Source organism: Acipenser ruthenus, chromosome 9, assembly GCF_902713425.1.
Source record: "Acipenser ruthenus chromosome 9, fAciRut3.2 maternal haplotype, whole genome shotgun sequence".
Taxonomy (NCBI): Eukaryota; Metazoa; Chordata; class Actinopteri; order Acipenseriformes; family Acipenseridae; genus Acipenser; species Acipenser ruthenus.
Genome location: NC_081197.1, coordinates 21055600 through 21080822, shown reverse-complemented (window position 1 = coordinate 21080822; position 25223 = coordinate 21055600). Strand labels below are relative to the sequence as shown.

General features: G+C 38.2%; 1 protein-coding gene across 4 annotated transcripts in view; it reads right to left on the bottom strand.

The window, feature by feature from the left end:
- Positions 1–25223, bottom strand: part of LOC131737891 (cell adhesion molecule 2-like) — a 660024-nt gene that overhangs the window by 12989 nt on the left and 621812 nt on the right. For 2 of the 4 annotated variants that reach the window (XM_059029678.1, XM_059029679.1), the window contains one exon: positions 19305–19343. The exons of the other annotated variants lie outside the window; for them this stretch is intronic. In XM_059029678.1, the coding sequence (XP_058885661.1) occupies positions 19305–19343 (39 nt within the window). The remainder of the gene's footprint in view (positions 1–19304; positions 19344–25223) is intronic. 4 annotated transcript variants of the gene reach the window in all.

Below are 25223 nucleotides of genomic sequence, written 5' to 3'. Positions count from 1 at the left end.
GCAGGTTTATATACTCTGGCCGAGGGATTAACTAGTTGGTAATTATCTTATTATCCCTCGGCCAGAGTCTGCACGCGTTTGGTAAGGATGCATGACTGTCAGCTAGTTAAATAATCAGTAGCTGATCAGCCATGCATCCTCACAGGGTTTTTAAATATAATAATAAAAGACGCGGCGCTTTTACCCGCGCCGCAAACAAAAATACAAATAATAATAAATAGGGGCGGGACACTCCGCCACAGTACTCTACAGTGCTTTGTGATACTTTTGTATAAAAAGCACTATATAAATGCAATAAATAAATTAAAAAAATGAACTCATTGCGTTTCCTGTGAAAAAAACTTTACAGGTTTAGATACTAAGGTAGGTCGTGTTTCGAGATGCTGGCGTAGCTTACAGGGCCGCATCCTGTGGTTTGCCAGTATTTCGCCGCATAAAACACATTTAAGACCCAGTTTTAAATATGCTTCCTCATATTTTCGGCTTCTGCGTTTTCCTGGAATCTCCGCTGTTGCCCTCACTTCGGTTTGTGTTGTACGTTTTTCTCCCTTTGTCACAAAACGATCCATTTCTCATTAAAGCTGTTTCTCACTGTAAGCACGCTACTTACTCTTTATCACAAGGCACTTTGTGGCGGAACCTGTGTTTAAATTTAAATGACATGATTTCCTGTATGGCTGTAACGAGTGTGGTAGGGGCATTTTTAAAAAATGCATTTTGACCAGAGACTGATACTTCAGCGCCAAGTACCATAGCTGTAGCGATTCGTTTTTTTTCTGCTGGTCTGCTGAAAAATTATATTATAATTGTATCGTACACAGGGACATTTTAATTTTAATCCCATTGAAAGCCTGTTTAACGATTTAAAGATACAATGTCACAAAGTGTTTATGTTCCAAAGGGCATCACTCTACCCCCTACAATAGCTGGCATATGAACAAAGTTGAACACGGAAACAAAGTTGAAACTATAGATATATAACTATAGGTTCACGGTAGATAAACCGCTGCATCCTGGAGCCTTTGATGTAGATCCAATTCTCATTGCTTCCTGATAATTCGAGTAAGTATGACCTTTATCTATGCATTGGGGATAAACATTGTTTTCTGTATACACTGCACTCTAGTGGTCGGCCAATATTGGTCGTCTGATATTTGGGTTTTTATAAATATTGGTATCGGCCAAAACTTCACTGATATTTGCCCGATATTGTTCTAATAAATTACATGAAACAAAACGCCGGCAGGTAAGTTTAGTTTTCCCTGCGTATCAACATTGCATTGCGGGAGGTGCCCACAAGTTCTCATCACGAGTTCACCTGGAAGTTATCGAAGAGGTTTCACAGGCAGAATCTAAAGGTAAGACAAAATCTTGATTTGGTCCTAAATAATGAGAACTTACTGTTAAGCATGAATTCTGTCCTTTTGCAACTCGACATAAAGTAAATGAAATGTATAATTGTTTGAGCTGCTCCTGCTGTTTTTTTAATTCAGTAAAATAATGCTAGAACTTCACTAAACATACCCAAATTGTGTAATTGTCGGTTTAATCATTTTTGTGGGCAATTTAATTTAAATTCCTTAGGTCACTTAAAGATGTCTTCTGGATCAAATAACCTGAAATTTTCCCATTTAGTTTTTTCCCCCAGACTTTTTTTTTTTTTTAAATGTAAAAATGCCTCTAACCTTATCTCAGTCTGTGAAGCTAAAACTCCAGAATGGGAACTGAAATGCATATTTTGCTTTTCCTTCCTTCTTTTTTCAGACACTAAATAAATAAAGAAAAGAAAAAAAGACGCACTACTGGCACAGTTGATGTAGCAACTAATGCAGTTGTACCTCTTTAAATATTTACAGCCAAGACGTTAGTCTTTGTATATATAAAAAGAAAAGTGCAGGGGCGGGGCAGGAGGGAGAGAGTGAGGAGGAGGGATAGTAATGTGTGTACTAAATAAAAACATTCTGCCTTAGCAGACTTTTCTGGAGAAACATGAGTTTTGATGACTTTTTTATTTTTTATTGTACAGATGGCAGAAGAGTCTCATAAGAGCAAAGTGTTGCAGTTTTTTTTTTAAAGAATCCAATGTTGGTACAGCAGACTGAACCCTCTGTGCTGGAAAAGTGAGTCTAGGTTCAAAAAAAGGAAAGCAGAAAAATACTTCCAATATTTGGGCTCACCTGAAAATTTACCACCCCAGTGCTTTTGAAGAAGCACAAACAGATTTCTGTTATTTGTTTGACAGAAGAAAAACTGGACTGAAGTTTGTGAACTTAATGTTAAGATGTTTAAATGTTTATATATGTATATCTTTACCTTTACATGTTAATGTAACTGCTGTGTTCTTTTGGTTTAATAAAGCTCTTAATATCGGCATATTATATCGGCTATTGGCTGTCTTTTTTTTTTGTGATCAATTTTTTTATTTTTTTTATATTTTGGAACAAACAGCACATTACAATAGAATAGGCAGAAAAAGACCCTAAGTTGCAATTTTCCACCCACCCTTCTACCCACCCCCTTTTTTGCTGCAGTAAGGCCTGCCAACCAGATCCGCCTCTGCTGTGAAGATAGGTCAAAGGATGAGTCATCATTCAGCAGAAGTAATGCAGGAGAACAGGAAATATCTTTAGACAAAATAGTGGATAAAGCAGTAGAGACCTGTTCCCAGAAACTGGCTACATCTGGGCACTCCCAGACCATATGTAAGAAAGTGCCATGGGTACCCTGAGAGCAAAGCAAACAGACAGGGTGTGGCAATGTGGCCACGCCCTTGTGCGTAGTGTGTGTTATATGTTGTATGTTACGTGCAAATGTTGGTCTATAGAGATGGTACACGGGATATAACGGGTCTGTGTTTCACGTGTATTTAAAAATGTATAATTGTATTTAGGCACAGGATTGCACATCACTTCACGTGCATTTAAAGTATTTAATATGTGAGCACAAGATTGCACGTAATTAATTCACGTGCTGGGATTCAAGTGAATAATTTATTAGTAATTGAATCCCAGCACAACAGTATATATAGATGCACGTTTGACTCACTCGGGGTTGGGTGTTCGGTGAGTGGAGAACGGGTGTGGAGAGGAGTTAAACGAAAAGAGTAATAAAATAGTGTTTTCACTCACCGTGTTTGTTCGTTTGTCTGTGCATCCACCGTTTGTTAATGTTAGTGCGTTTTGTTTGTCTATTTATTTTGGCGTAGAGTGCCGTGTCCTGTTTTTGTGTTCGCTTATTTTGTTTATTAAATGCTGAGCACAACCAAGTGCCCAGCTTCACCAACCTCACTGTGTCTGTCTGTTTCTTCTGGGTCTGACGTGTCACCACTCAGCCAGCCTTGTGACACAGGGGTAGGGACAAGTTTCATTCAAAATCATTTACTAGGGGTCAGATATAATCTGTGAAGAAGATTATAATGAATCATCTGGTGATTAGGGTTCCTGGAGGCAAAGCCTATATTAGACCAGACAGTATCCCAATTAATTTCAGTATCTGATGGTATTCCAAATTGTGTTAATTGTTAATGGTTTATAAGAAGCCTTTAAGAAAAACACAAATTGTGGAAACCAGTCCCTTAGTTTTACCTCCCGTGTCTAACAAATTCTGGAGTGGGTGTGTTAACAGTGCTGTCCCCCAAGGCACCCCATAGGCACGCAATGATGACCTCAGTTGGAGATGTACGCCCCCCTCCCTGCAGTGCAGAAAAGAAATGGGTCGGACCCCTATAAGAAGTGCAAAATTGTGAAATATAGGAGAGTGAGAGCACCACTTAAGTTGGGTTTTTGTATGCTTCTCCACTAAGCGCCAAACAGTAACTAACTGTGTGTCAAACAGTAGCTTACAATGTCTGACAGCAATATTTTTGAGTAGATTAAATCTTGGAGTCTGTATGGGACACCAGATTTTCTTCCAGGGAGTGCCAAGAGACAGGAGCATTAGTGTCAAACTATATGGTAAGCGGGCGCAGAACAAATGACCAAAAATAAAATTTAAAGTTTGGGAAGGATAAACCTCCTGTACACTTCTCCCACAGTAAAGTGGAGAATTTAATGTGCGGCCATTTACCCTTCCATATAAATTTGGAAGTTAAAGAGTGTAATTTATCCCAGTATCCTATAGGGGGTGAGAGGGGAATCATTGAGCTGATAAAATTAATACGTGGGAGCACATTCATTTTAACTATAGAGATACATGCTTGAAATTAATTAGGAAGTTGAGACCATCTATCTAAATCTGTCTCCACCTTTTTAAAAATATTATTGAAATTATTTACTACAATAGAGTGTAATGAGGGGTAGATCTCTACACCAAGATCTTTAAAGTGCTGAACCACCAATATGTTCGAGGACAAGATTATATTTCTCATTGCCCCATTCAGGGGTAATAGTGCTGATTTAGCCCAATTGATTTTATATCCCGATAGCAAACTGAAGTTATCAAAAATAGTCAATAGGTGAGGAAGTGCTTGAGACACATTTTCGACAAACAGTAATACGTCATCTGCATATAACGAAATATGATGTTGAGTATTATTAATGGTGATGGGAGTATAATCAATGACTGATGAACAGCCTGAGCAAGCAGCTCGAGTGACAGGGTGAACAGCGGAGGAGAGAGGGGGCAACCTTGCCGGGTTCCCCTGGAGATGTTAAATTGTGGAGAACACTCACTGCCTGTCAGCACCATCACTGTGGGATTAGCATACAAGACCTTAATCATGCCTATGAAGTTTTCCCTGAGACCCATATGATTTAGAACCGACCAAAGATATTGACATTCTAAGCGGTCAAAAGCTTTCTCCGCATCCAGAGATAACACGGCGCATGGGGGCTTTGTGTCCACTGCCGCATGAATAATATGAAGCAGGCGGCGAACGTTATCAGATGCCAACCGAGTTTTAATAAATCCAGTCTGGTTAGGGTGAATCAATTTAGTCATATAGGCTTCAAGTCGGTGTGCAAGCACCTTAGCAAATAATTTTGCGTCACAATTTATTAAAGAAAGGGGACGATAACTCGCACAATCAGTGGGATCTTTATCTTTTTTTAATAGTAGGGAGACAATAGCAGTATTAACTCTAGTAAAAAAAAGCCCTTCTCAACTGCAGAATGCCTCATATCAACCAAAAGAGGACCTGACTGAGACCAAAAAGGGAAAAAATGGAGGAGGAATGCCATCGAAACCTGGGGATTTAGTTCAGCTAAAGATATTTGAGTACCGAGGAGAGCTGCTTCATCAGCCGAAAGGTGCGGCAATTGCAGCTTTTGAAGAAACTGCATGCATTTGTCTTTGCCATGAGTAATATCGGAACTATAAAGTTTGGAATAAAAAGAGCGAAATGTCAAATTTTTTTGTACAGGGTCTGAAAGTATACAGATTTAACAGATATAATGTTTGTGAAGTGCCCGTTAGCCCGGAGTCTCAAGGCTAGAAGATGACTAGGTCTCGAGCCGTTGAAATAATAGTGCTGTCTAGCTCTATGAATAAGGAATTCAGCCCTCTGCCTGAGTAAAAGATTAAGATCTTTTCTAATTAAATCCTGTTCTAATGCAGTGTTAGCAGAGAAATTAGAATGTAAAGTATTTTCTAGAAATGCCAGCTTGGTTTCTAATTCCTTAATTCTACTAAGTCGCGACTTACTAAGGTTAGAAGCGAATGACGTGACAGCCTCCCGAGTGGCGCATCCAGTAAAGGCGCTCCGCGTGGAGTGCATGATGTGCCCTTTAGCCTGGAGATCGCAGGTTCAAATCCAGGCTATGTCACAGCCGACCGTGACCGGGAGTTCCTAGGGGGGTGGCACACAATTGGCTGAGCGCTGCCCGGGTAGGGAGGGCTTAGGTTGGCAGGGTAATCCACGGCTGCACCTGTGGCCGATAGGGCGCTTGTGGTTCTGCAGTGGAGCCGCCAGATCTGTGTTGTCCTCCGGCACTATAGGTCTGGCAGCATTGCTGTGGCTCTGCAGTGCGAAAAATGACGGCTTGGCAGGAGCACGTTTCGGAGGACGCGTGTTCCAGCCTCCGTTCCACGAGTCGGCGGGGGGGTTGCGAGCGGTGAGCCGAGGATACAGATAATAATTGGGCATTCTAAATTGGGGAGAAAAACCGGGGTAAAAAGATTGGCGATGACAAAATAAAAAAAAAAAAAAAAAAAAAAGCAGCGAATGACGTAGTACTACTCCTGATAAATCCTTTAACTGCATCCCACAACACATGCGGATCATCAACCCATTTTTCTATTAAAATTTAAAAATTCTGATAGTTGGCTTTCTAATTCAGACCTAAAAGACTCATTCTGCAGCAAAGTGGTGTTAAAGCGCCATCTGGTGGCCCGAGTGAGAACGCCTGGGAGAGTGGCTGTACAGACGAGTGCGCTGTGATCTGAAAGAGGAACTGGCAGCAAATCTATATTGTAAACTTCTTTAAAAAGATCTCTCGCTACGAAAATAAAATCAATCCTCGAATATGACTTATGTCTTCGGTAAAAGAAAGAAAAATTTTCGATTGAGGGATTCATTACACGCCATAAATCTACAACACCTTTATCAGATGCAAATCTCTGTAGTGCAGTGGATGCTAAACACTGATCTCTGCCCTCTGATAATCCAGTCCTGTCCAAAGCATGCTCCCACACAGCGTTGAAATCGCCTCCGATAATCAAGCGGAACTCTGACAGATCAAGCATTAGTTTTGTAAATAAATAAAAAAAACTCTTTATCAAAAGAATTTGGTGCATTAACCGAAAGCTATTTCTTTTACCCGAAACAACTGTCTTTACATATGTTGTTATTCTACCCTCCATGTGACTTCCCAGAAGAGTAAATCGCAGGTTGCGCCGCCCAACAATCAGAACCCCCTTATTTTTTTATTTGAGGATGAAGAAGATATAACATGATAATATCTATTTGCGAGTCTAGGAATGTCTTTCTGCATGAGATGCGTTTCTTGAAACATGGCATTATCAACTTTTATCTCCTTTAGAGAAGATGCCAGCTGGGAGGAAAGTCTCTTTTTCTGGTTCTGTGCCATCCCGGGTCAAGGTAAGAATGAAAAATTAAATTTAAATTTGAATAATATGTGAAATAGGAGATGAAGGATACGGAGCAAAAGCCTTACACAGCCATATCTCCAGCAGGTCACGTGTTCCCCCGGCTGTCTGTTTTTTAATATATCGGTATCGGTCGACCACTAGTTTTCTGTCCCTGCCACTTCTTTCTGCTTATAGTAGGGCACCACCTTAGTACTGTTTGTAGCAGTACTGTTTGAGTCCTAATACATGCATGCTAGCCAGATCATAAAATAACGAGGGATCACTGCAAACAGGTTTGTTTACCCTTTTTAGCTGGTGCTGCAATAGATTTACTTTTCCCTTAGCGAGTGTAAAAGGGAAATGTGTGCGCCAAGCTTTTCCACGTCACCCCTATCACATTAAACAGGAACTAGAGCCAGGAACTAGAGCCAGGAACACCAAGTTAGTTGAAGCTTGAGGTACTATAGACATTTATTGCAGGTGAACAGAATTATTAGGACGAACCTGGTTTAACATGGGACTAGGGATTAGACAAATCCTGCCTTCTCCTATCCCCTCCTGTCTTTCCTAGATACCTTTTTGTAGTGATGGCTTTGTGCATGAGGTATTAATTATGTTATTAATTATAAGTTTTACTAATTCTGTTGCTTTAAAATGCTTTTATATTAAGTTTCTATACAGTATTGTGTAAGTTTTGAGTTCTTTCATTTCCCATCGGCAAAACCAGCTACGTGCAGTTTTGCATAACCTAACACGACTCAAAGTCACAGATAGGTGTCTGAGCTAAAAGCCAAAAGTCAGATTAGCAGAGATAGAGTGAGATGGGGGAGGGGAACTGAAAGACAAGATGGATGCGCCCTGCTAGGTACAATGTGGTTTTCAACCCCCCACCCCCCTTTCCCCCCACAGTGGGAATGTGCAATGATAGAGTGGAAACCCCTATCATTGGACAGAAGTAAGACAAATGGGAGTGGAGTCAACAATTGTTTACAAAGGTATAAATGCCAAACACTGAGCTGTACTGAGGCCTTGTCCAAAGTCAGTTTAAATCTTGTGCTTATATGATTCTATTGGAGGTATACCTTTCTTGTATATAAAGTGTTTTTGAATCAAAAACCATTTGTCAGCTCAATTTTTTCACTACATTTTCTCGGCCTTCTCCTTGATTTAGACTGAACAGATATAGAAGCTGCAGTTACCCTCTTCCATAGATATCAAGCCCTGTCTTAAAAACCCTTACCACAATATACAAACCTGCATAATTAGTACCAGGCTTTGGAAAATACTGCCTCTTACTATTTACATTATCACTAAGAAATACATAAATTACAAAATAATTTGTTAAATAACCTAGATTTACAGAGGTAAACACGCACCTGGTGGACGTTCTCTTGCATTCTAGTTTTTAAAGCATGGAACTTGTGTAGGCGTGCTCCCACTCCCAGCCTCAGTGTTACCACTGCAAGCGATTCTCTCTACGCCAGAGGGTCGTAAAGATTTAAATTGGTGAATAGTTGCGATTACCAGCTGTGCTGCACTTTACAGTCTGGTCTAAACAAACAAAGCTGATTTTTATCTGTTAATTAAGAATGTGTGTCCAAAAGAATAATATACATTTTTTCTTCCTATAAAGGGTTAAGAAGTGCAACACCTGGTGGATACGAGATGCCATGACTTTCTCCCATGAAATGAATTGTTACCATGAAACATTTAACGTTTAAGTGAATAGAAATTACTGAAATTACTTAAAGTTAATTGAAAAACAAACCTTTCCGAGGGTATAATATTAACTTGTTTAACAATCTCAGGGTTTCAGATTGAAACGTAACAAATAAGTAGGCTTGCTACTTTTCAATATTAAATCGGTAAAGCTTGTTAAACGTTGATCCCAACTGAAATAAATGTAAATATGATAAATGTCTGTAAAACTACTCATAGGACAAAGTGGGCCCGTCTGCCTTGCCTTGCAGTGACTCTGAGTCCAGCTGTGCTTAAGCAGGAGATATGATACCATGGTAATGAAATGGATTACCAGTGTGCACAGGTTCATACCACTGATGCCAAATTAGAAAAATGTCACCACCTGTGTTTCCCTTATATCAACTGCTGTTGTCGTGGTGAGCACTGCCCATAAAATAGTTTGATGAAGGAACATGCTGTAATATTCTGGGTACTATGGTACTAAAGTGCGTAACCATTGTGGAATTTTAATTTGACATAAAAACAGTATTAGGAACACCTTCTAATTAATAATACCATGGTACAAATTATAATAAAATGAGGAAAACCACTTTAACAACAATATTAAGATTTTAGGAGACAATAATCTTCCCAAGCTTTGTATTATTTAATCAAAGTAAGAAGATTAAATGGAAGAAAAAAAAAGTTACATCAGTTTAGCCTATCAGTGCTATGTGCCTTCTGAGCTGCTTCTAGCCTCGCTTGTTATTATCCAATATTAATATACGAATGATCCTTGTAACTACTGTGCATTGCCTGAGGAATGCACTCCAATGTTTTTCTAATTGGATATCTTGAACTGAAACTATTTATGATCTTCATGTAGCAGGCCACCCCATAAATACTCCCAAGGCAAATTTACTGACTGACAACACTTTAATCAAAATGGATAATAATATGAAAACTAATTTATTAGGCTGTAAAGATTCATATAAATAGTATGACCCATTTCATTACTCTGTGCTGTTTTGGGGTTCATTATTTCTCTTGGAAATATAGTGGTTTTATAAATGTACGTTTCATCTGTTACAGATTGACAGAATTCATCAGCAGTGCCTCGTAAGAGACAGAAGCTGTACAGTACAAAATGATCAATTGTTCGCACTGTAGAACACATTATCTTTTAATAAGGCTGGAGACTTTTCTTTCTGTGTGATTTAATATTGGAATATGAGTGCAGATTTCTGTTTAAATATTTATATTCCAATCCTCAGTCCTCACTTTGCAATTTTCCTCTAATAAATGGTATTTATTCAGCTAATGTTATTCCAATGCATGAGTTCTGTTGTTTACAAGACAGAATTTTCTCTTTTATTATTATGACACATTTCACACAGGGGTCTGAAACGAAGCATCCTTTTATTCTATCTGGGGCATAAACAGGAACATCTGTACAAGGCTTATGAAGCATTTAATCACAAGTCTATAAGTTCATTTAATATTCATTTAAAAGCTTCCAAAATATTTGTACACGTTTAATTAAAAACTTTTTTTTTTTTTTTAATTATGTTTGTAGGTAGAATGATCAATATATACAGTGATGTTTCTGTTGCATGTTGCTTATATAACAGCAGAGTCTTTCAATTATAAACATCTAGATACTATGCTATAAAACAGAGCCCGAAGCAGTAGAATGATATATGTATAGTATAATCAGCATAACATTCTCACACATGGAAAAGGCACAGCTTTATTTCACTTTTATTTTTAGACAAAATAATTCCCCCCAGGGGAACCATGTAATATGAAACTCAATACTCTACCAATGTACTATTGCATATATATTTCTTTCCTCCCATTGACATTTGCATTGTAAAATATGAATGACTTATTATCTCTTCCTTCCTATTATCCAGCCTGATGAGCTGTCAAAAATGATGAGGGTTCCGATTGTTTATTTATTCAGTTTTTTTGATTAAATTAATTGTCTGTTCTAAAGTTTTGAAAGGAACAAGTTTATCACACATTTTCATTTTAAAACATGGTATCTGGTAATACTCTACAGCCCCTTTCATACAGATGAGTTATTACGGCTCAAAGCCGACTTTGAAGCATCATGTTGGGCTGTGTGAATTGCCTATACCGGCACAGAGCAGCCTTATTATATGCCGGCTCTGAACCACCCGGAAGCCAGACAACTTATAACATTTGTGTCTGGTTCTATTTTGTTCCACATCCCCAATTGGAAATAGTACATACTCCCTTGCCCTACGGAAAAGTGCATCTGTGACATCAGTCAGTATCTTTGACATTGAAAATTAAGGGCTAATGTAACCTTTACAGGTATAGGTATGACTTGTCTGCGGGTTGTTTGTGATTCTAAATCAGACTTAAGCAGATCTCAGCTCTGTTATAGTGCCTATATCCAATCTGTATCTACACATAAGTTGTTTAGTTAGATCTAGAAATGTCTGATGGGGAAGAACTGGTCTGGGTTTAGTGTAGGGTCATTTTTTCCTCCTCCCTTCCATCTCGTGCTGCACTCAAAGAATTGGAAGTGCTTCGATATCCTCCATTGTCGATTACAGCTCAGAAGCCCTGTCAGCAGTCAAAGCTTAAATAAGACACAAGCGGGGTCATGTCTTAATTAGCGAGTGTATTTTGGTGTATAAAGTGTTTTGCACCTTCTGAAAATAAGATGTTATTTACAAAATATAACTAATTACGGACTTCAATTGCTGAACAAGCTGTAATGCGAGTGCATTTTCATTATTATTTGTTTACTTAACAGACCCCTTTATCCAAGGCGACTTACGGAGACTAGGGTGTGTGAACTATGCATCAGCTGCAGAGTCACTTACAAGGTCGTGTCACCCGAAAGACGGAGCACAAGGAGGTTGTTCAAGGTCACACAGTGAGTGAGCTGGGATTTGAACCGGGGACCTCCTGGTTACAAGCCCTTTTCTTTAACCACATGACCACACAGCTCATAAAGCGCACACCCTGAAATGCCATTACGCAACTGACTTATAGGACTTCTGAAAATACAATTTGTCACCTGTCTGGTGTCGCAAAGGTGTTTATTGCGACTTGTTTTTCACTTTGCCCTTTCTGAAAGTCATGCTGTAAGTTTCAGTAGTGGCTAGCCTGATCTTTGACAGGGTGTCAGTATGTTTGCAATGCTTGATGTTGAATTGAAAATTAAAACTGGCATTCAGTATGTTGCAACACCATTTTTACTTGATGTTAGTTTAATATACATTTTTTTTACTAATAATTAATTTGATAAAAGCAAACATTTTAACAAGCTGTAAAACTATCAAAGCCTGAATGCTTATATAGTGTAGTTTAGTTACAAATAAATGATAAATCGCTTTTTGATTGGTTAAGAAGTATTTAAGTTAAAATACTGAATTGTGAATAATTTTAGCTTGTGGGTTCATTATTCCTTTGTTCATTTGGGTCGCTAATCTAAAAGTTTGGGAAACACTGATATAGAGGATATGTTACGAAAAAACATGAATTATGATGGATGGTGGATGCGATGACAACAAACAAGCTTTTGGTCCAGTTTGGTATCCTTCTGCTGCTTATCGCCAATGACATAGATACCATGATTCATATTTTTTCATGACATATCTTGTTTATACCACGAATGCTTAGATTAGTAAGAACATGCTGTATATACATATTTAATTGTGTTTTAAACACATGCCGTTACCCTAGTTTGTTTGTGAAGGATTACATTTAAATAAATAGTATTTTTTTTTTGTAATGTAGCTTAGGACATCACTGCACTGAAGACTGAAGTCATTCTGTCATACACATGCTGTCTATTGAAGACTGGTTCATACAGCACTTCTGTTGCAGATAAATGCGTTACATAAGGCACAGGTAGCTAAAAGCTGTGCAGTAGCTAGCCGGTGGTTTAAAAGTAGCTCCTGACACACACATATTATTTAAAATCTCTTGTGTATGTTGATGAAAACTACATTATTTGGTGAACTTTCCGTGAATTCTTGTCTTGTCTGTGAAATGTACTTAAAATTACCATGCCAAAATCATAACCTTAGTTATGACGGTATCATACCGGCATAGATGGAGCAATTTTGCACTGTGTGAATGGGTCACTTAAACATTTTTTTAGATGTCTCTGAGATGGCGCAGTACCAGTATTTGTGTGTGAAAGTGGCTAGGTTGAGGAAATCTCTATTTTCATGCCATGGTTTAAGACTGTCTTGCACAGTGAAATTGCCCCACCCCTTCACGGGCTTCTTTCTTGTCAATAACCAATCAGCTGCTTGCCTTACTGACTAACATCCTTTCAGCCAGTAATTTTCTAACCCAGAATTTTTCTGAAATGACGCCCCTGGTATAGTGTATATTCTTTTAGCTGAACTTGGTAAAATCTATACCAAATGAGCAAAGAAACTCACTAGCATCTTGTGCATTCAGATCAGACAGTTAACACAACGATGTCATTCAACCAGAGGAGGCCCAAGCTAAAGGATTTACATGGAGTAGCTGGCCTAAAATTACCTGTAAGGTGCAGCCATAAAACACAATGTCCCTGTGTAAATTGAACTGATAATTGTTTAAGTGTGTAGTCCTTTTTAAATATTGCATTATAATGATTAGCTGTCAGGGGATTTTATTTTTCTTACTGTAACTGCAGTCACTTAAAGTAGAATTGTATGGTCTACTGCGCAATTTGTTTTGTGTTCTTACACTTTCTTCTGCAACAATGTTTTTGTGTATATTTCAGACTTTGATAATATATTACAAACATAGTTTAAAGTGTCTCGAATAATAGATTCTGATTGGTTTAAAATGATCATGAAAAATAATTTTGTTCTGTGTGACTAGAAATGGGAAGTAGCTAGAGTTGGGCTTGTTTTGAAGATCGAGGTTGTTTTTTTCTGTTGGAATCTGGCAACCCTGAGACAAGCAAACTGGGAACTTTCTTCAACTTAGTGTAGCACCAGATGTCTGTTTTCAAATGAAAATACATATTTGTTATAATATGTTTCTTAAAGACAGCCCATTTGAGACCGAAGTAGCTAATGGAAGTGTGAAATTAGTTAGATTTATTGAATTATGTTGTTATTGCTGCTGATTTAAACATCTTTTAAGAATCAAGAAACATAAGTTATCTATTTAAGTTCACTGTTTTGTACGTTGGTGGAGTGTAATCTAACTGAATCTGGCTTTGTGTAGGAGAGTGACCTTGCTGAAGACATGAAAGTTGAAGCCAATATTACAACAGTGTTATTAATTACAGCAGTTATTAATATAGAAAACCTCCTTACTTGATAATGTGGCACTTCAGTACAAATGGACACTGACTCTTTAAATACTGTTTTGATACAAACAGGCACATTTTACATGAAATATTTCTTCTGCAATAATGCTCTTATTTCTTTTGCAAACTACAAAGACTGCTTATTTTTGGAAATGTAGTTTTACTTGACAGTTTGATGACTGTCTGTAAACTGGTAAAAGTAGCAGCTGAGTAGGGATAATTTAATGTTAATTTAGGATTTTAGGCTTAACATTGTAAAAAACCTGAAAGCCTTCCCAGCATGCTCCAGTAGAGTATAAATGCAGTTCTGCTGTATCTACAGTTTTGTTGTGAAAGAGAGGGACAGGCCCAGCATATGGAGTAGGCAATGGAAATGGTTTCCTAGGGGCTGCAAATAAGGGGGGATGGGGGGCAGAAAATGCATTTAATGATAATATATATATATATATATATATATATATATATATATATATATATATATATATATATATATGCTTATAAACCAGGTTTCTGATTCAAGCTGGTTGTTGACTGAAGTGGATTTATGAGTTTTGGTTGTAGATTAATCAAAATGTAATCGAAGATAGTATTTTTACCGTTTGTCTCATGCCAACATTTTGATTACAAATTCCATTGTAGTTTGTTGATAAAATTCTAGTATTAAGTTAACCTGCTGCTGTCCCTGAAAATTGAACTTTCCAATAATCAGTACTGTTTCTGGATACATTTGTTGGTATGTAAATATTAATTTAACCACTGACATTTTTAAGAATATCATTTTTGTGTGTGTGTGCGTGATGTTTAGTGGTCATGTTTATAACTAATCCAGAATACACTGTAGCTAAAACCTGTGAATGCTCTACTGCATCTCAGACCTGCACTTGCAGATGAGAAGAATCAATCCCAAGATTCATGTCTTTTAGAATTCTCCTTAAGGCACATTTCACATTCAGCATACCTGTCGGACTGGGAGAGGGGTGTTGATGGCTCCCTAACTGCTACTTCTCTTTATGTCAAACAATTTCACGCCTTAAAATGGCTTGACCTTCAGTGGTATCATGCAAAGCTATCAGCTTTTTCTTGGCTGGTGCAGGTGCAGTTTATGAACATTCACAGAATATAGATAGCTGTACATTTTCGTACAGTAAATATTACTTCAAGAAATACAATACTGTTTAAAACAATACTGTTTTAAAAAAAGAACCTTCCATTCTGGGTGCCAGAAGTCATAGCCAACGTCTGGTCTCCATTTAGTTTAACAGTAAAGGCGGCAGATTTCAGTTTAGACTCAACCAAGGCCATATTATTATTATTATTATTATTATTATTATTATTATTATTATTATTATTATTATTATTATTATTATTGTGTTTATTTAGCAGATGCCTTTATCCAAGGCGACTTACAGAGACTAGGGTGTGTGAGCTATGCATCAGCTGCAGAGTCACTTACAACTACGTCTCACCTGAAAGACGAAGCACAAGGAGGTTAAGTGACTTGCTCAAGGTCACACAATGAGCCAGTGGCTGAGATGGGATTTGAACCGGGGACCTCCTGGTTACAAGCCCTTTTCTTTAACCACTGGACACACAGCCTCCTATGATTTGGAGCTGAACATTTAAAGGGTGTCTCAAAATTCCATCCCTGTGAAAATGTATAGATTGATGATGTAAGAAATAACATGCTATACAAATGGAACATGTAGGCTTTTTCTGATAAACACGCACCCTGTGCAGGGCGGTGTACACATTGTTCCGTTTCACTTAAATGGCACAAGCTCTTATTGTTTCGTCAGCCGTTTGTTCCTTTCCAAATCACGAGTTCTGCTTTCGACATGATTAAGTATTTTCATAAACTCCAGTTATGTTAAAATATCTTTATAACCAGTTCAATCTTCTGCCTAGTTACAACTGACAGACAGAACGTGAATATCACTGGTGACTAAATAAATATGCTTGTTAATACCAAAAAAGGTGTTAGAACCTTACCACACTTGTTATTTGATTAATCAAGGATGGTGGCAGGTGTGGGCAGACATCTGCTGCGCAGAAAGCCATGGGCGAGAAAAAACATCTGCTGCACAAAAAGCCATAGTAGCATAGACCACCATCTATGTCGCCTTGGAGCTCGAAAACCACCTGTTGAGACCTGTAAATTGACCTGTAGCTCTGTTGCACAGAAATACCATCTCTGTATCAAGTCAGCTCAGAAACACCATCAACTGACTCCTGTCGTAAACTGCATGTTTTGCATTTGATTTGCTTTTCTTTAAGAAGAAACCAAACTTGCCTTACAATTTCATAAACAGAGTGTAATCATTAAAAATCTGTGTTTGTGAATACTATTTTTGTATCCAATTATTTTACTTACCTATAGATTCTTTGGTAAGGAATTAATATGTGGCTTGCACTACCAAAACAGTTTTGTGTATCTCTTGTGCTGCACTTGCAAACACATGCAGAACACATGTTGCTCAAAAATATTGTTTTTATCTACTTCGCCACATAGGTGAGGCTCTGTTTCTGGTTTGAATTGACCATATTTGAGTAGCATTCATTATGTATCTTTCATTACCGGCATTTCTTTTTTGGTTATTGTACTATTCCCTATTCCCTCAGGAACAAGAGGGCAAAAGATCCATCAAAACCTGGCATACTTAGCATTATCACTAGCTCTATTGAAATGTAATGAATGCCAAAATATTACTGTATTTTATTCTACTTTTGCTTTATGTTAAGCTGTTCTAATAATTCTTACAGTGGTTTAATGTGAGGCATCATCAATAACTTCAAAACATGGCACAGCAAAAGGCTTACATAGATGTCGAACTCCTTTAGTTTTCTTTTGGAAAATGACTGGAGCTGCGTTCTCTGATGTGTAACAGGTTGAGTTATCCATAGCATATTTTGAATATATATTGTTTTTAAATAATATATATACAATGGTAACTTACAATTATCAGAGTAATGCTTTCATACATATCTGTCTGTCTGATTTTATTTTTGTTTCTACAAATACATTTATTAAAAACTGACAGTAATTCTAAAATTTAATTGAGTTTACAACATACACTACATATGAACAAATACAGTTTAACCAATATATTTATAGACAACTTTTATAAATAAGCTATTAGTGAAAAATCGTTGCTTATGTATTCCCAGAGCTTTCATTAGTCCAAATTATATTTTGATTAGGTCTTGTTGGCAAAATGTCAACTTCAGCTTTTCAATTATGTGTTTAGTAAACATAAATCTATCAGGGTAGACTATGGAGAAAAAAAGCTTACTATGAATAACCACCACCATAGCAATCGCGTAACAAAATTGTTTCTATAGATTGTAAATTTACAGCTTTTCATCCCAGAATAATTAATGTGTAATATTTTGGCTTAATTTAGTTTGCTCTTTATACTTATATCAAGCATATTTATAGAAAGTATGTGGGTGATTTTTCAGTAAAAATACATCCCTTAATCCAGCTTCTAGCAAACAATTTTCCATGGGTAAAAAACAAACCATTTTTGCAGTCCAATGCTGTTTGGGAATAAGCGTATCTACTTAAAGTGCAGGAATTGCCCCTATTAGCAATACAACTCCCCTTTTCCCATCAAACCACTCCATGGTGCATACCTGGAAAATTGTTACTTGCACAGGGATAACAGCACCTTCTGTGAATGAGCTTGGCCTCCGGGAGGCTGTTTAAACCATTTGTTTACAGTTTAACCCGCCTTCCGCATATCTTTTGAGAATAGTCCTTAAAAAAATCATGAACTCATCCCTTCAATATTAGAGCGGTCCTACATGTAACAGAAAATGATCCCAAATCCTGTGGAATTGTACTAATGTACTATGCATCAGCTGCAGAGTCACTTACACCTATGTCTCACCCGAAAGACGGAGCACAAGGAGGTTAAGTGACTTGCTCAGGGTCACACAATGAGTCAGTGGCTGAGGTGGGATTTGAACCAGGGACCTCCTGGTTACAAGCCCTTTTCTTTAACCACTGGACCACACAGCCTCCTATACAATGTTCATATATCACAACTGCCCATCTGTGACTTTTGTGGTTTGAATTTATACAATTTCTGTGAAGTGATATGAAATCTGTGGATTATTTTAAATTGTCTTTCTGTTATTTGGGTAAACGTTAGATTAAAGTTTATCCGGCACGTACCCCTGTGATTTTAAGAAAGTGTATTATATTTCAGTAGCACACTATAAAATTGGTGGTTATGCTTGCATGTTAAAGCCTTTTGATACTATATAAAATGTGGAATAAAAAATGACTAAAATTATTGTTTACTATTTTTTCTGTGCTTTTCTTGTAAAAACAAAGGCAAATATTTATATCAAATAATTTATTTAAATATATTGGCATCAGGCTCCTATAATCTCTCCTGTGTGCATTGCTACGATCATACATTATTTTTATCAACTATAAGAGCAACTTATCAAAGAAGATAATACACAGTTGCTTACTGCACAGGAGCACAGCTTAATTTGTAGAAGTGGAAAATGGAGCCCACTGTGGTTTGACAGCCCTAATGATAACTTTCATGCTAATTATCTATAATTAAACTATATCTCATTTACATATTTTCTACTCTGAAAGCATAATTAATGAGATACAACATTTTCACATGATACCTTAGCAAGAGCACCCTCAGGCTTGGACTCTCTACTGTCTTCTGTCTATGCTAGAAAAAAATCCAACCCCCAAAGATACTTTCAATAAATTATATATATATATATATATATATATATATATATATATATATATATATATATATATATATATATATATATATATATGTGTGTGTGTGTGTGTGTGTGTATATATATATATATATATATATATATATATATATATATATATATATATATATTTATATATATTTAAAAAAACAAACAAAAACCTGCAGAAACGAATCCTGAAGCACTGAGGTTTGTGTGCAAAGGTAAATAAAGTGCAGTAAAATGTACAGCAAACCAGTATCTGCATTGTACATTCAATATAAACATCTACATCACACTGGTGTTTATAGATGCTTTTCAAGGGGGACAGTAATAATAAAGTTTTGATTTATAACAGCTTCTATAATTATAACCTATTCTGCCCTCCACCTCATTGTACGCAAAGTTGTTCTGCCTGGCCTAAAATATTTTTGCAGGAATGGCGTGTGATCATGCAGTGATGAGCCTATAGGCAAATAGTTTACCAGTTTTATGTTATGCATTATCCATGGCCTTCTTGATACGGTCTAGGTCTGACAAGGCAGACAAAAATATTTACCTTTTTCAGGGACTGGCAATTCTTTAGATGTTGTCATGGCTGCAGGCAGTGCAAGCAATAGGAAAAGATGACGAGAACAACATAGATAAAAACAAAAGCAGATGAAAACAAATAAATAACATGGCGTTATACAGAAGCATGGTCTGCAACAATGAACATGTTTTAGAAGTTGAATTTAGTGATGGAGTCCTCATTCATAGTACATTGTCCTTTATCAAACAGGGCAATTAGGATAAAATACCAAGATTTTTGTTCAGACATGGAAATGCCAGTTGTGTCAAAAGCAATACTGTTCAGAAGCAAAATTCAGCTTATTACCTGAATGATTTCAAAATATCATAGCACACCCATTCCCAATTTATTCGACCACATAGTTTCAGTGTTTGGTGACCTATAGGAACTAGATTGATCATCCCCAGCCATGCTACAGACCATGTACTTTTCAGAGGTTCAACTCTATTTACTATTTGATCAGCTACAGTGAAATCCTTTTCAGAACATATTGTTGGTTCCATTTGTTATTTTGCGCTTTATCTAATCTTTAGCTCTAGAATGTGTTTCTTTAGTTAGCCGTGGGCAAGTTAGCACCAGAGTACAATGTGGCTTTATTATTAGTATGGTGTAACAGATTCAACTATTGCAACAACCTTGCTCCTGTGATATCCTCCTTACTGCAACACATCCTTTAAGTCCCTATTTCAAGAGGGACCTTTGTCACCCATCACTCTCGGGCTTGCACCCCCTCGAAACCCAATGGGCGACCTCTTGCCACAAAAATGAAGAACAAGGTCGGCCCCCAGCTAGGTTAGAATAGGGGTCCCCTCCCCGCTTCCAGCCATGCAGCGGGACACGCAGACTGCGTTGGAGCCCTTCACCCCGGTCTGCTACCGGTGCCATGAGGGCGGTCACATCACCTGGAACTGCCCGGTCCCATTGTCCCTTATTGATAGCCCCTTTGAGAGAATTGCAATAACATAGTGCAGGGCTCTTCAACTAATTTTTTAGGGGGCCAGATTGTAAAAAAGTTAAGAGTAGGTGGGCCAGAAACATTTTTTTTATTCGGCACATTTTTAAGCAACATAATACATATTATATGAATTAATGTTAGTATATTTACATAATTTCACCATATGAATAGTACTTTAAAAGAACACTTTAACATTACCGTTGTATCATCAAAAGACACACAAGCATTATTAATTACTATTTTAATAGTGTTAAGCACTTGTATTGCTCATACGGCATAATGACCTTCATAGATTTTAAAGCTTATGGTTTTACAATTGTCATTTGAATATCTGATGTCAGTACAAGTATACAATACGAAAAACAGCTAGTGCTTTATATTTCAGAGCAAATTAATAAAAGGAAGTACAGTACTGCATAGCCTAAACATCATATACTCACAACTGTTGAGTTGTGACTGCCCATCATTCTTATTCCAACTCGGTTTAATGGGAAAAATTGCATTTATTTCCCTGGACCACATGCATGAAGTTAGGCTCATACAACGTTACAGTGATTCGAAGGCAGTGTTGCAGTCTTTCATTGGTCAGTGAACTGCGTGTGTTGCTCTTTATCACATTCATGTGAGAAAAGCTGGACTCACATGCATAGGTAGAGCCAAACATAGTGAGCAGAAGTACAGCTAATTTCCTAGCATTTGGAAACTCAGCCTGCTGAATGTGTTCAGTCCAAAACTTGACAGTGCTATCATTTTGTAAATCCCGTTTCAAAGAAGAAGATGCCTGAATGTCCAAAAGTTACAACTGCAGTGGCCCTTCTTCAACTGATGAGAGTAACTGCTTTGCGGTTGATGCAAAAACACTTCCATTGAAACGGTGAGTGGATTCCGAGAAAACATCATGACTTCTTTCGGTGCATGGAAATCTTGAAACCTGTCAGCAAAGTTATCCTTCAGCTTGATCAAGAAATCAGACATCATATTGGTGACTTTCACTGATGATGAGGCGGTGAAATTGAGCAGCTGTGGGAAGTGGAGAAGTTTTTGTAAATGCAAAGCCAATGAAAAGAGAGACAACTTTGAAATGCATTCAGCTTCTCCACAAGATTGATTATTGTTTTATCCCTTCCCTGTAGTTCCAAATTGAGTGTGTTTGTGTCCAAATATATCACTCAAAAAACATACTTTTGCCATGAACTCATCATCCCAAACCATATCTGAATACTTCTCTGCATTCTTATGAGAAGAATTATTGAGAAATTTGATTATTTCATCCTTGAGGCCACAGAAGCGATTCAGTGCTTTACCTTTACTGAGCCAGCGTACGTCGTTGTGCACTAGCAGATCATGATGGTCTGCGGACATGTCAGCTAGCAACAGCCGAAACAGCCGATGTTGAAGGCTTGATGTTGATCGGATGAAGTTTATTATTGCCATCACTGTATTCATGGTATCTTTCAGCTCATTGCAAAGTTTGCCACACAAAACACTTTGATGGATAATGCAATGCAAGGACTGCATCTGTGGTGCTAAAGCAGAAAGCCTCGGTATCATACCATTTTTCCTTCCTATCATCGAAGGAGCACCTTCTGTAACTAGAAGACAAACTTTATTCCGGTCAAGTCCTTGCTCCTCAAAAAATGAAGTAATCTTTTGAGAAATTACCTCACCAGTCACGTAACTTTCCAACGGGAGTAAAGCTAGCATTTCTTCACGGAAACAAGTCCCATCAAAAAAACGCACATACACACATAGTTGAGCGTTGTCTGTATTGTCAGTGGACTCATCTACTGCAAGTGTCATGAGCTCTGCTTTTTTCAGACGGTCCAGGAGCGTGTCGAAACTTCGGTTCCCAAAACTCCAACCCTGCGCATGGTAGAAATGTATGAAAGTGGGATTTTCTGAATAGATGAAACTACACTTGATTAAATTTTTTCATCACTGATTATTTCATTCACAACTACCAGCATGCACTCCTTCATAATTTCCAAATCTGTAAACGGCTTATTTTTCTTCGCAAGTATCCACACCACATGTAAGGAAGCCGCTGTAGCGTTCTCTTGTTGAGTGCAAGATCGCACTAGAGTTGCACAAGCATGTTGGTATGAAGAGATCAGCCCCTCTACTTTTGAATTTCTAACTGCAGAGCATTGTTGAATTGACGATTTTCATCATCAATTTTTCTTTTCTTACCAGATAGAGTAGAGAGAGACATGTTTAGATTGCTTTCCCCCACAAAGGACAGTAGCTTGCATTACACATAATGGAACAACGCATCTGTCTTGCATAAGACGTGCATACTGAGTGGAGATCGGAAATAAAAAAATACGAACAAACACATTTTTTTTCTTGTGGCAAGGTCCCGGGCAGTGTCTGTGGAGTCGGTGTGAAGTGCTGACAGTTGGCGGGCCGCTTTGATGTCGCTTGCGGGCCGCCAGTTGAAGAGGCCTGACATAGTGGATCCATTGAGGTCATCTGACTCTGGATATACGCATATTTTAGTAGTGATGGACTACGCGACAAGATAGCCAGAGGCAGTACCATTGAAATCCACTTGTGCATCAGCAATCTCCCGAGAGTTATTTCAGATAATGTCAAGAGTAGGGATCCCCAAAGAAATTCTAACTTATCAAGGAACTAACTTTATGTCAAAATGTTTGAATGAAGTGTATATATATTGTTAAAAATCCGGTTCATTAGGCCCTTCGTTTACAGACGGACTGGTGGACCACTTTAATTAGACCTTGAACCAGATGCTGAGGCGGTTTGTCAACCAAGAACAGATACATTAGGCCAAACTTCTTCCCTACCTCATGTTTGCAGTGAGAGAGGTGCCACAGAGTTCAACCAGGTTTTCTACCTTCGAGCTGCTGTATGGGAGACAACCCCAAGGTATCTTTGATCTTGTAAGAGAGGGGTGGGAAGACCAAACTGACAGTTCCAAAAATGCAGTGAAATATGTACTATTTCTGAGAGACTGCCTGGAATTGGTAGGTCGTTTGGCACATGAAAATCTAAAACTGGCTCAGCATCACCAGGAGCAGCAGTACAACAAACAAGCAAGAATCTGGACCTTGACACAAGGTACTGTTTCTACTTCCCACTTCAGAATCTAAATTGTTTGCTAAGTGACAGGGACCATATGAGGTGATGCAGGGAATTGGTAAACTATGAAATTAGACAACCCGGTCACCGAAATTAACTTTAAATTTACCATATTAATTTTGTTAAAACTCTGGAAATAGATGGAGGCCCTATTTGTAGTTAATGACTGCATAGAATATTTTGGTCCCGATGTTTTCACTTCAAATAATTAACATTCCGATGGGGTAACAGTTACTTCCTAATCAGAAGTAAGAGCTAAAAGAATTGGTGAAAAGGTTTGGTGATGTTTTTCTGACATACCCGGTAAAACAAATGTTATTAAACATGCTGTTATTACTCCATCAGGTGTCAAGGTCAGGGAGAGAGCGTACCATAACCCGGAAAGTCGCCAGGATGAAGTCTGCAAGGAGGTGGGGGCTATGCTTGAGCTGGAAGTCATTCAGCCTTCCCGGAGCGAGTGATGGTGCCTTAAAAGGACAGCACGGTTTTTCTCGACTTTGGATCTGATGAAGGGATACTGGCAGATTCCACTGACTCATAGCTCACAAGAGAAGAGAAACCCTTTTTCTCTACCCCATATGGCCTGTTCCATTTCAGGACCATGCTGTTTGGACTGCATGGAGCCCCAGCAACCTTCCAGAGTGATGGACCAGTTCCTCTACCCCCATCGGACATATGCAGCCGCCTATATTGATGATGTGGTGGTTTTTAGCTCTACCTGGAGAGAGCATATTGTTAGACTTTCGAACATCTACAGTCTCAAGGAAGCGAGGCTGGCAGCTAATCTGGTTAAGTGTGCATTTGGCAAGAAAGAGACCCAATATCTTGGCTACATCATGGGTAATGGCCGGGTAAATTCAGTAGACTCTAAAGTCCAGGCTTTAGTGGAGGCGGCGATCCCAAAAACCAAGTGTAAAAGATTTGCACTCACTCGGGTTCGTTGCCCCTTTAAAAATAGACCCGGCACACAGAAATGGATTTTAAGTGCGGGTGCGCTATTTTTAATAAACACAAAAATCAAACAAAACACACAAAATAAACACCTAGCTCTGTACGAGCACTAACTAACACACAGGTACACCCTGGCTAACACGGGACAGCTACACTGTTTCCCCGTTCCTTACAAAACACACTGGTTTTATACAGCACTTACTTTTTAGCTCATGACTGCCAGGAAGCAGAGCACACCTTTCTGCCTCCTTCTCCTCAGCAGCCTTGAGCAGACTAGCTGCCTCTCTTAAATACCCTGCACCTGGTTTTAATTTAACAATAGCTACCAGGTGCAGGGGATAATTAATAATAAAACAATTAACAAATCAATGAAACAATCAACCAAAACAATTAAACTAAACAAATGTGCATTCCACACATGTTTTCCACTCAGGGAGGCTTTAACCCCCTCCCTGCTGTGTTACACAAGTCACAGGTGAGATCACTACTGGGGTTAGTGGGCTATTACCGCTGCTTTATCCCCTAGTATTCCAGTATCGTTAACCCCCTAGTTGATCTCACCAAGAACAACGCACCAAATTTTGTGAAGTGAACAGGGGAGTGTCATGGGGCCTTTGATATGATTAAAAGGAAACAACACCAAACCCTGGTCCTAATTACACCAGATTTCAGCAAAGAGTTCTTCAGACATTGGTCTGGGGGCGGTCCTGTCCCAAGAGGTTGACGGAGAAGAACATCCCATTGTGTACCTGAGCAAGAAAATGTCTCCCAGAGAAAGGAACTACTCCGTCATTGACAGATTGTTTGGCCATCAAATGGGCGACATACACTCTTCGCATTTGGGACGTTCCTTCTTTCTCATTATGGACCATTTTAAGTGATTAAATTTGATGAGGGAG